General features: G+C 39.6%; 1 protein-coding gene across 1 annotated transcript in view; it reads right to left on the bottom strand.

Moving 5' to 3' along the window:
• Positions 1-580: 580 nt before the first annotated feature.
• LOC114651384 (5-hydroxytryptamine receptor 1F-like) overlaps positions 581-12683 on the bottom strand; it is a 179642-nt gene continuing 167539 nt past the window's right edge. Inside the window, exon 2 of the mRNA XM_051926989.1 lies at positions 581-6910. Within this exon, the coding sequence (XP_051782949.1) occupies positions 5775-6905 (1131 nt within the window). The 5' untranslated portion in view covers positions 6906-6910 and the 3' untranslated portion in view covers positions 581-5774. The remainder of the gene's footprint in view (positions 6911-12683) is intronic.

Raw genomic sequence — 12683 nt, 5'->3', positions numbered from 1 at the left:
GTGGCTAGGAGGGAGTAGTATGGGTGAAGAATCACTGTGAAGAAGAGTGGGAAGAAAATTCACCCTCAAACCGATCAAAATCTCAGATTGTGGGTGCACGACGGCAAGATTTTGAGGTTGCACTGCTGCTCTTCTTTTCCACCTGCAGCTATGAATAAACTGAACCTATGTTTCCGCAAACCCTACCCTACCCTCACTACTGAACCAAGTCATCATCTGCATTGTACTATTCAAAGAACAAGAAACCCTAGTTTCCTTTTTATCTCTAGTTTCCTCTTTCAGCAACGAAGAATTGGCCCATGGAGCTTTAACCCTTCTTATTTTGTTCTTTCAGTTATATTTTTAAAGTAGAAACATTTCAGAAACTGGTTCACAAATAGGTATCTTAACCAGCCACCCCATCAGACCATTTAGCCATCCATCCATTTCCTTAAACTGCTTATACAGGGTAGGGTCATGGGGAAGCTGGAGCCTATCCAAGCAAACATAGGGCACAAGACGGGAGTAATCTCTGGACAGGGTAGCAGTCCACTGCAGGGTGAACACACACACATGCACACACATCAGGAGCCAATGCCAATTCACTTACCTAGCATGTCTTTGGACTGTAAAAGTAAACCCTTGTGAGCATGGGGAGAAGATGCAAAATCAATGCAGGGAGCACCTGGGACATGAACTTCCATCTCCTAGTTGCAGGGCAGTAGCACTACCACCATGCCAACCTCCTCTAAAAGGCCTTTTATGGCAATTCTGTTCTCGTTTGACTTTTACAAAATAATCATTCCAAAACTGTAAACTTCTCTCAATAAATGTATTTTTCAGGATATTTTCCTGTATAAATGATATCAGGACTAGGCATTTATTTAAAAATAATGGTTTTAAGTGAATTAAAATTGTCTACTGCTTTTTGATATGTGCAATATGCAGAAGATTTAAAAAAATACAAATAGCAGTTACATTATTTGGCACTTTTATATGTCTAATTAACACAGGACATTTTTCCCTATTAGTTCTGTTAGAATTGTGGCTTTACCATATACATTAAGATTTACAGTACTAATGAGACTTCCACTAGTGACTAGCTAGTAGAGAATGAAGTGAATCACATATCTAAATAATGCTACATTAGTTACAAAACAACCATAAAGAGGATGGTTCCCGTAGTCTTGGGCTTCTTCTGTCCACAATCAATGGCTGAATATTACCTTGAAGATGATTGTTCACCTTCTTACACCAAAGTTTTTCCAGTAAAGGCTAAGAACAGTGACAATGATCGGATGAGGACCCTGATCAATATGGTTCACAGCTCTAACACATTATGTTCCAAGCATAAGGTTGTGAGGACATCTGATAGCCACTGTGTAAAAACTACTTTTTGAGAAAATTAGGGTACGACTTCCAGAATGTACAATATGTGAAATAGAAACATGAATATGCCACGCTCATGGGTCTAGAACCAAAAGCATCACATGAGAAACAAAGCAGGGTCATCTTTATTATGCTTTTTATTTTTATTTTCTTGATTCTGTTTTTATAAGGGGCACCTTTGATCATCCATTCATCCATTTTCATTTTTACTTAAACAGGCTTGGGCTAGCAGAACATTTCATAGCAGCAACATGGCAGGAACACAATCTAGACAGTCCACCACTGGACATACACAACAGAGGAAAATGCCCTTACTATTTTAGAGAATACACCACTAGTCTAATTGCTGTCTGTGACTGGCTGTTGTACTAGAAGTTTCCAAACAAGTTATGTATGCACATTAATCTCCACAGATGATGGTATCAATGAGTCTAAAACAACATACCTTACTCCTCCATTCTTATTACTTTGTAAGAAAATACTCAATAAAAGAAAGGTGCCAATGGCAGAATGATTTTTATTACAGTCTTACAGACATTGAAGGCCCACTCAGCTGTATCACTTTGCACAGAGAATCACAAACTCAAAGGTAAAATCCTGTTAACATGTGAAGAACGCTCCAGCAGGGTCATCTTTACACCGGACTGTTCAGTTGGTGCACTGCTCTGACATTTCCTTGTAACTGATTGTTTGACAGTGATGATTTTATTCATAACTTAACTGAAGGACACCCAATTGTCCCATACAGTACTTCAGGAGTTTCAGATTGAGGAGAGAAAAGCGTTGTGCCACAGGAATTATGTGTGGGATTCATTGACATGGTGTACTGGGGTCTTGTGAAATGATTGGCCATGATATTGTTTTTGTATATCCTCATTATAAACATCCTGTGATGTAGGAAATAAGAACAAAAGTGACTACTTAGGCAAGCCAATGAAACTGTTTGATATGAATTTGTCACATGTCTGAGAAACTAGAATTTGATTACTTTTTAAAATGTCACAGTGATAATTGTGAAAGTGAACAAATAGAAAAGTTATTGCCTCTGAAATCTGAGTAATGAATGTTAGTCCAAGCTAGTTTGAAATCAAGTGACACAGATACAGTTGGGATACCTTCATGGCCAAAATACTCCCCATCCACCTCCTTAACCACTACCATATCTATCCAAATAATACTCTATATTTTTGACCAGTTCCAGTTCTTTAAAAGTGGAACTGAATAACCAAAGAAACATTCATTTTTGATCGCAAGGGAAATATTCTTTACCATTCTCAACAGTTCATCTAGCCATGAATTTTCTGAACTTGATTTTTTTAATGCTGTTATGAGGAGCCTAAAGTCTAACCAGCAGCATCAGTATCAAAACAACACTGGATAAAACATGAAGGACACACTCACTGAATGCATCCACATTCACTCATAATGAGCCTTTGGTGAGTGTATCGTATACTGTACATCTCTGGAATGTGGGAAGAAAGCAGACCACCCAGAAACAACCCAGATTCCACAAAAACAGTGCCCAGGCCATGATATGATCCCAGGAGTGGAAAGGCAGCAGTGCTATCTGATCCTGCAAATCAAATCTTAATTATATAGATTTAATTTCCCAATGAACAGTTAACCTTTGAGGAAATATACTTTGGATACTTTAAGTAAAGTGAGGAAACATCAGGGACAATGGTTGAGAGGACATAACATGATACTTTGGTGACAATTAAAGCCTTTCCGCATGAAGTGTACATAGAAAAGTTTTGGAGGATACAGAGATGACTATCTGGTCATCTGCTGAATGTTTTGAGGGGCTCATGAAGATGATGTAGGGAGCTGGTGCCTATCAAAGTATTAGTGGATGAGAGGTAGGAACCAACTGTGGAGATGGTGCCAAACCATTGCATGGCTTCCTTACACCTACTCACTCATATAAGGTAGGTTTCAATTGACAATTCATCTAACCTGCATATTTTTGGGACATAATGGGAAAATCCAGGCAGACATATAGTGAAGGTGCAAACAGACCATGCTTGGTTTGCAAATTCAAACCAGGAGACTTAGAAAAAGAATGAATGGATGGACATGACAATTATTTTGAAACATGAAATGAGGGAGCTTGAACTTACTGTGACATTATCAAATTACATCTTTAAGGGAAATCCATGAAGCACAAAAGACACAAGTGCATTAGCAGATAATTTGGAATCCATTATATCATTACAGAAGGACTTGGATAGCATACAGGCTTGGGCAGATTTGTGGCAGATGAAATTTAATGTCAGTAAATGTAAAGTATTACACATAGGAAGTAAAAATGTTAGGTTTGAATACACAATGGGTGGTCGGAAAATGGAGAGTACACTTTATGAGAAGGATTTAGGAGTCATAGTGGACTCTAAGCTATTGACTTCCCGACAGTGTTCAGAAGCCATTAAGAAGGCTAACAGAATGTTAGGTTATATAGCACAGTGTGTGGAGTACAACTCCAAGGAGGTTATGCTCAACCTTTATAATGCACTGGTGAGGCCTCATCTGGAGTATTGTGTGCAGTTTTGGTCTCCAGGCTACAAAAAGGACATAGCAGCTCTAGAAAAGATCCAGAGAAGAGCGAGTAGGCTGATTCCAGGGCTACAGGGGCTGAATTACGAGGAAAGATTAAATGAGCTGAGCCTATACATTTTAAGCAAAAGAAGATTAAGAGGTGACATGATTGAAGTGTTTAAAATCATGAAGGGAATCAGTACAGTGGATCAAGACTGTTATTTTAAAATTAGTTCATCAAGAACACAGGGACACAGTTGGAAACTTGTTAAGGGTAAATTTTGCACAAACATTAGGAAGTTTTTCTTTACACAAAGAATGATAGACACTTGGAATAAGCTACCAAGTAATGCGGTAGACAGTAAGACATTAGGGACTTTTCAAAACTCAACTTGATGTTTTTTTGGAAGAAATAAGTGGATAGGACTGGCAAGCTTTTTTGGGGTGAATGGCCTGTTCTCATCTAGAGTGTTCTAATGTGCTAATAATGACATTAACTGATTTATCTCTATGTGAAGTTTTCATGAAGCTACCTCAGCATCTGCCTCAGAAATGAGGCTTCCTCAGCATCTTGATAAGAGAATGTAACAATACACATCGAGCATGTGATGGACAGTGGATGAAAAGCATCCTAAGAAAAATATACAAGGAAAAGCAGAAGCTGGGCATTATGCTGATTAATGAAAATAGTGATTCCCCATGACATCTTCCTTTGTGAACTACCCAAGAAGTGCTGATGGAAGACAGAATACTCTGCATGGAAGGGGTTGCTTTCATTGGCAGAATCATTCTGCCATGCACAACCATTCTGACATATCCTTATCAATAAGCAATTTAGTTGTCTGCTCATAACAAAAATAAATTTATGAAAAATAAAATGGAAAATATTCCCATAAATATAATACTTTTAAAGAACTGCACAAATGCCATTTCATATCATAGGTTATTAAATTCTGGGGAAAGCCATCATTGGGGATAGAGTCTGTTGTTTAATTAGAAAGTATAAAAAAATGGCAAATCTTTCATACATCTCACCTATGTGGCTAACTCACCTACGGAGTCGCAATAAAGTCACAAAAAGAGTACTGGTTTGCTGCCTTGGATGATGTACAGTCATGCCCCTCTCTCGGTGGGCTCGAAGCTCAAGCCAATAAAATGGACTGACAGGTGGTAGTCATGGCTGGGTATGACTCCCTACATAAGGGATACATCTTGCATGCTGTGGCACAACAAAAGGTAGACTTGGGTGTGGGTGATGAGTGTAAATCTAGGTGGATGGAGAGATGGAAATAAATCATTGAATTATTTGGAGATTGATACACAGGTTCCTCAAAAATGAAACCAGATCTGAGGTGTTTCTCATTGAGAACAATACAAAGTGGTCCCACACAATACATACATCTTCCTTTCTTGTTCTTCTCATCTTGTTTCTTGATAGACCCTAAGAGTTGGGTAACTAAGGAAACTGGTATCATTTCAAACTATACAACATTCTACTATAGCAGCTCATTGTATCACATGTTAAAACAATGAAGATAATCATGAAGGGGACCATACAAAACAATCTAAAAAGATAGTTGTAAGAGTCACGGCTGTTATTATGGTCCACGGAATTTTAGAAGAAAATTACATTGATCCTTTTGGACAAAACAAAGTAAAATAGCAAAGTGGTGAACCATTCCAACTGAAAGAGAGATGTTTTTGTTTTGTTATCAGTTGTTCTGGGTTATGCTGCCCTCCTCTTCTGCACTATCAATTCCTCTTAACTCTTTAATTCTTGTTTATGGATTGATAGATCCCCATTTTCTAGCTTATTTTGGTTCAGTAAATCCTTTTTCTATTTTATCTATGATTTCTTTGTTTTCAAAGTTCTAAAGGTACTGGCCACACTTGACAAGTCTCTGAAAAGCTTTCTTAAAATCCTCATTAAAGATTGTATAAATAAGAGGGTTGATAAGTGAATTGAGGTAGCCCAGCCAAGTCAAAAAATCTGACATCTCCGCTGAGATGTAGCACGATGCACAGATGTTCACAATAACTTCCTTCAAAAAGAAGGGCAGCCAGCATATGACAAATGCCCCCAGGATCAAACCCAAAGTGGTGGCCGCTTTCTTCTCTCTTGTACCAGAAATCTTTTGCCTTCTCCATGACTTTTCCCTCCTTGATTCCATTTTAGGACTCCTGATTGTGATATGAATCTTCTCACCTTCTGTGGAAGGTTCAGAAAAGGACTTTTCTGGGATACACAGGTTGGAGGGATTTTTGGAACCTCGGTCTGCAGCCTCAGGTGGACCATTTCCATTTGCCTCCTCCTTGGCAATCCGACTGGCATTACGCTTGTGGTAGAGGGTTTTGGCTGCCTTGTATATTTTGTAATAAAGAATAAGAATTAAGGTCAAGGGGATATAAAAGGCCCCAAAGGTTGAGTAAATGGTGAATACAATGTGATTGTGCTTAATAAGACATTCATCATCTCTGTTGTTTGACTGATGCCTCCAAAAGAGTGGAGGCATAGAGATAAAAATAGATATGATCCAGACAATGGAGATCATTATCGCTGCACGCTTTGGAGTCCTTTTCCTAGAATATTCCACAGCATCAGTAATTGCCCTGTACCGGTCCAAGGCTATAGCAGATAGATGCAGAATAGAGCAGGTGCAACAAGTTATGTCAACGCTCAGCCAGATGTTGCATGCAACTTGGCCCATTATCCAAGACTCTTTCACAATATACACAATGCTGAATGGCATCACCAGGATAGCCACAAGGAAGTCTGTCACAGCCAAGGAGCATATCAAATAGTTGGCTGGGTGGTGAAGTTTTCTTGTAACAATGATGGCAGCGATTACAAGAGAGTTGATAGCAGTTGTCAGAACTGCTAGCACTGAAAGAGTCAAAGAAATCAAAATTTTACTGGTTGGCCCTTTGGCAAGTTCTTCTGATGAGCAGTTGCCATTAGTACAGTTGTAAAAATCCATGCTTTGATGAGAATCTGCATTCATGAAATCTGTAGAAAAAAGACAAAGAGAGAGTTATTTTCAGTGGTAGAAAAGTTTTGAAGTTCAATAATTTAGCACTTCTCCTACACAGACATAGTAATTTGTAAAGAAATATATAAAACATATCGCAAAAAAACTAATTACTGATAATTAAACAAAAATGCATGTCACTTTCTATTGTTTGTGTGCAACTTCAATCATTTTTGGTACAGATATTTTGTTGGAACAACCTTTTGTCAGTCCTTCATGAAAGTGAGCAGATGCATTGAGGTGAGGTTCTCAATTCTTCAATAACTTTACCTAAGGAAAAATGCCCACTTTTAAAGTGGCATGGCTTCATATTAATTGTTCTGACCAAGTGCAACTTTGCACTGAATGCATGCAGTATAATCATTGCTTATGAGAGGTGATGACAAAAACTGTTTTATGTCTAGAATAAGAAACATCGTAAGAAATTTTGCAGAGAATGGGCCATACAGCCCAACAAAGCTTCCCAAACCAATCCACTTTAATCCTCCAAAAAAACATGGTGAGTTTTGAATGTCCATAAAGCCCTATTATCAACCATATTACTTAGCAGCTTATTTCATGTGTCAGTAGTTCTCTGTGTGAAGAAGAACTTCCTAATATGTGTGCAAAATTTCTCTTAACAGAGTTCTACCTGTGCTCCTATGTTTTTGTTGAACTCATTTTAAAGTAACATGCTCAATCTATATTTTAAACACTTGGACCATTTTACTTCTTTATCACTGTACTAGAAACATGATCTGTGTATTAGAAACAAGTTGAAGAATGCGCTCATATGTGCAGCACTAGGATCGGCACAAGCCCCCTGATGTCCTGTATTAGATTACTTATGAAATAAGGGCAATCCCTTTAAATGATGTGTCAAACTGAATCTAGTGTACATAAATTGGTATTTGCAGTTGGCACCACCTCTGATTATTTTATTCTTACTGTATCACTTGTGCATCACATCACACTCCTGTTAAAACTAAAATCTCTTTATTATTTTTACATAAGTATCCTGGGTTCAGATCCTACACCTGGTTGTTCTTCCCCATGTCTGCGTTTTTCCCTCCAGGTTCTTCAGTCTTTCTCTCACATCCAGAAAGATATACAGTATATATTAAAGTAAATAGGATTCAAAATTAGCTCTGTGTGAGTTTGAGTGGGCACTTGAGCAGGCGCTGTAATTGACTGTTGCTCTTTTTCTGGTCTGTGCTATGCTTTGTACTCGATAATCAATACTACAGCCCTGAAGTGGATTATTGCATGTTTGAGAATGCTGTGTGCCATATTATATAACTAGCAGCAGCAGTGTTGGCTGGGTAAGTAATTTTAAGGCAGAACTATTTAATTTTTATCTAATTTCTACAAATGGTGTTTCCTAAAGTATACCTACCATTCTACAGACATATAATAATGAGTCACTTTTTACACTCAAAAGGTTTATTGCAGATAGTCATGCACGACAGAATTTAAAAAATATATTTTATATATTCTTTATGGGCTGCGGTGGGTTGGCACCCTGCCCAGGATTGGTTCCTGCCTTGTGCCCTGTGTTGGCTGGGATTGGCTCCAGCAGACCCCCGTGACCCTGTGTTCGGATTCAGCGGGTTGGAAAATGGATGGATGAATATTCTTTATGGGCGGCACGGTGGCGCAGTGGGTAGCGCTGCTGCCTCGCAGTTGGGAGATCTGGGGACCTGGGTTCGCTTCCCGGGTCCTCCCTGCGTGGAGTTTGCATGTTCTCCCCATGTCAGCGTGGGTTTTCTCTGGGCGCTCCGGTTTCCTCCCACAGTCCAAAGACATGCAGGTTAGGTGGATTGGCGATTCTAAATTGGCCCTAGTGTGTGCTTGGTGTGTGGGTGTGTTTGTGTGTGTCCTGCGGTGGGTTGGCACCCTGCCCGGGATTGGTTCCTGCCTTGTGCCCTGTGTTGGCTGGGATTGGCTCCAGCAGACCCCCGTGACCCTGTGTTCGGATTCAACGGGTTGGACAATGGATGGATATTCTTTATGTTCTCACAGAAATGTATTAAAAAGCCTAGGGTTGTTCTTCCTCCTGGTGTAGAAATGAACACGTTGTTTGGATATTCCATTCTGGAACATGCAACAAAAAGCTGACTATGTGAAGAACATGGATTCACCTGCGGGTCCTTTTGTCTGCTAGTCTGCTTTTAGTCTGTTCTGCTGTTTCACTTGTTCTGGAAGTAGCAGGTTTTTAATTTTCAAGTTTGATTTCTCTTTGTCCTGATGTTTCCTAAGCCCTTGAGATGGACATCATTTTGGTAGCAGGAGGCACTTTACCAACTGCTGTCCATTTCTTAGCAGGCATAATCTTACCAAGAAATAATAAATAATGATAAAATTCAAAAACAAATATGTTTTTCTCAGATAATAATTATGTGCAAAAAATCACTTTGCTCAAATATAGGACAGTGACCTTTGGTGGATCTTGAGCCCTGAAAATAAATTAAATTCATTTCAGGGGGCAAAATCCAGGAATAGACACTGTCCTTAAAACTCACTAGGAAAAAGGAAACCCGCTCTCCAAAGATAACCCCAGGGCCAGCACTGTGGGTTCCAAAATAGTTTTCTGCAATATTGGCATATGTGTGCAAAAGTTTGTTAAGCTTAGACCAAGGGTGAAGAATTGTATAAAGAACAAACACACACACATTGAGCTTTATATATTACAACAACAACAACAACAACAACATTTATTTATATAGCACATTTTCATACAAAAAGTAGCTCAAAGTGCTTTACATAATGAAGAAAAGAAAAATAATATATATAATATTTATAAAGTCCTGCGGTGGGTTGGCACCCTGCCCAGGATTGTTTCCTGCCTTGTGCCCTGTGTTGGCTGGGATTGGCTCCAGCAGACCCCCGTGACCCTGTGTTCGGATTCAGCGGGTTAGAAAATGGATGGATGGATATATATATATAAATATTAGAACTTTTGGGGTGACTTCTCAGAAGTCTGATGCACGTGTCACACTCCTATCAAAATTAAATACACCTTACATACCAGCTGATAAAATTACAAGGAGCCTCAGTAAACAGCTATCACATCTTTCATCTTCCCCAGTCTACTGTTACGTACACTGTTACATTCCCTTGTAAAAAACATGCGTCATTCTTCTTAATTATTATTTTCAAACTCTGTGGTGCCAGCCTTTACCAAATACCTTCCAAAAACTGTAACTTCTGCTTAAATTGTTCTTGCTAACTATTTGAGTGTAAAAATAATCATCCAAAAATAAACGTGTCTAAGCAGTTACAACATAAGAACGCTTTTTTTTTAATCTTTTCTGAAGAATTTATTTTGGACGTAGTCTTCAGCACAGCAGGTGTGCACAACAGGCATTTAACACAGACAAACTAACTGGCATACTGCAAAATGTGAAACCTGAGTCAGAACTGAACTGGCGTTCCATCAGAGCAAAGCTTGTCTCTTTCTTTCAGGTTGCATGCTTATTGTGGCAGGAGGACATGCATGTGTAGCCATGTCAGCACGCCTTCCTAGAATGAAGCAAGGAGACAAAGTGCCATCCATTCCTTAAAGGCAGATGAGGGGCAGATAAAGTGTCTCAGGAGCATATTGAAAGCAGGTGACTCTGTTAAGAGGTGGTTATTCAGGAACACACTGAGAAAACCTACTGAAATGGAAGACTGGGAAACTCAGAAACTCACTGTGAATCAATGTCTAATTTAGAAGGTGACATCCACCCACTGAAATTAAGTGACTTGCTTATCAAGTGTTTCTTTCAAACACAACAGTTGCTATATGTGTGCTGGGCAACAGATAGGAGACAGATTAAACATTAACAAATGTTACCAATGAGATTGAATGGGAGTATGGGTGCTGCTGTCCTTGTTAGTACCTTGGCCATGTGTTCTAAAAAAATACTCAGAAAATGAGGAGCCTTACATTCAGGATAGTGGAATATAAACTGCAGAATGGGAATATTGCATTGATAGCTCTAAGGACTGCTCAAGTACCCATACTAAGGAATCATGGACTAAAGGAATTAAATTATAAGTACAATATGACAAAATGATTTCAAGGAGTGTATAACAAATAGAATCTCTTAAAAAAGCCTTTTAAGGCAGATTCAGGGTAGAGAAATGATGACTTATTCGTACAGCACACAATGCATTACACAAATGCTGGCTTTCTCCTAAATACAACTGTGTAGATATTAATTCATTAGGAACTGAAATGTTCAAAGGCAGATGCTGATTAAAGAAATAAATTAATTTATGTTCTGATTCTACTCACCCCCGCCAGATGATTTTAACAAAACTTTATTTTATTTATATGCATCATGTTAACCTACTTCTACAGTTAAGCTGTCTTCACTAAATTATCACATATGGTATCATAAGGTTTGCAAACCCAGCCACAGGGGATGCACAAACCAGTGTGTTTCTTTGCGCCGGTCCCAAGCCTGGATAAATGGGGAGGGTTACGTCAGGAAGGGCATCCGGTGTAAAATTTTGCCAAATCAATATGTAGACAACAATACAAATTTAGATACCGGAACAGTTAAGCCCCGGGTTAACAACGACTGCCACCAGTACTGTTAGTCAACAGGGTGCTGGCGGAAATTGGGCTACTGTTGCCCGAGGAAGAAGAAGAAGGAGAAGAAGAGGGGGGAGACATGTCTGGAGGCAGGAGGAGAGGAGGAAGGTAAAGAGACTGGAACTGAGGGTAGGAACTTTGAATGTTAGCAGTATGACTGGTAAGGGGAGAGAGTTAGCAGATATGATGGAGAGAAGGAAGGTTGATATATTGTGCATGCAAGAGACTAAACGGAAGGGGAGTAAGGCCAGGTGCATTCAAATTGTTCTATCATGGTGTGGATAGGAGGAGAAATGGAGTAGGGGTTATTCTGAAGGAACAGTATTTCAAGAGTGTTTTGGAGGTGAAAAGAGTGTCAGACAGAGTAATGATTATGAAGCTGGAAATTGGAGGTGTGATGATGAATGTTGTTAGTGGATATGCCCTGCAAGTTGGGTGTGCAATGGATGAGAAAGAAGCATTTTGGAGTAAGTTGGATGAAGTGATGAACAGTGTACCCAAGGGACAGAAAGTGGTGATTGCAGCGGATTTCAACGGGCATGTTGGTGAAGGGAACAGAGGACACAAGGAGATGATCGGTATGTATGGTGTCAAGGAGAGGAATGAAGAAGGTCAGAGGATAATGGATTTTGCCAAAAGGATGGACATGGCTGTGGTGAATACGTATTTTAAGAACAGGGAGGAACATAGGGTGACATACAAGAGTGGAGGAAGATGCACACAGGTAGATTACATCCTATGCAGAAAAGTCAATCTGAAGGAGATTGAAGACTGCAAAGTAGTGGCAGGGGAAAGTGCAGTTAAGCAGCATAGGATGGTGGTCTGTAGGATGATGTTGGAGATCAAGAAGAGGAAGAGAGTGAGGGCAGAGCCAAGGATCAAATGGTGGAAGTTGAAAAAGGAAGACTGCAAGGTGGGGTTTAGGGAGAAGGTGAGACAGGCACTGGGTGGTAGTGAAGAGTTACCAGACAGTTGTGAAAATACAGCAGATGTAGTAAGAGTGACAGCAAGAAGGTTGCTTGGCGTGACATCTGGACAGAGGAAGGAGGAAAAGGAAGCCTAGTGGTGGAATGGGGAAGTACAGGAGAGTATACAGAGGAAGAGGATGGCAAGAAGAAGTGGGATAGTCAGAGAGATGCAGAAAGTAGACAAGAGTACAAGGAGATAAGGCGCAAGGTGAAGAGAGA

Source organism: Erpetoichthys calabaricus, chromosome 4 (assembly GCF_900747795.2).
Source record: "Erpetoichthys calabaricus chromosome 4, fErpCal1.3, whole genome shotgun sequence".
Classification (NCBI taxonomy): Eukaryota; Metazoa; Chordata; class Cladistia; order Polypteriformes; family Polypteridae; genus Erpetoichthys; species Erpetoichthys calabaricus.
The sequence above is the reverse complement of the archived record's forward strand: the minus strand, read 5'-3'. Positions and strand labels throughout refer to the sequence as shown.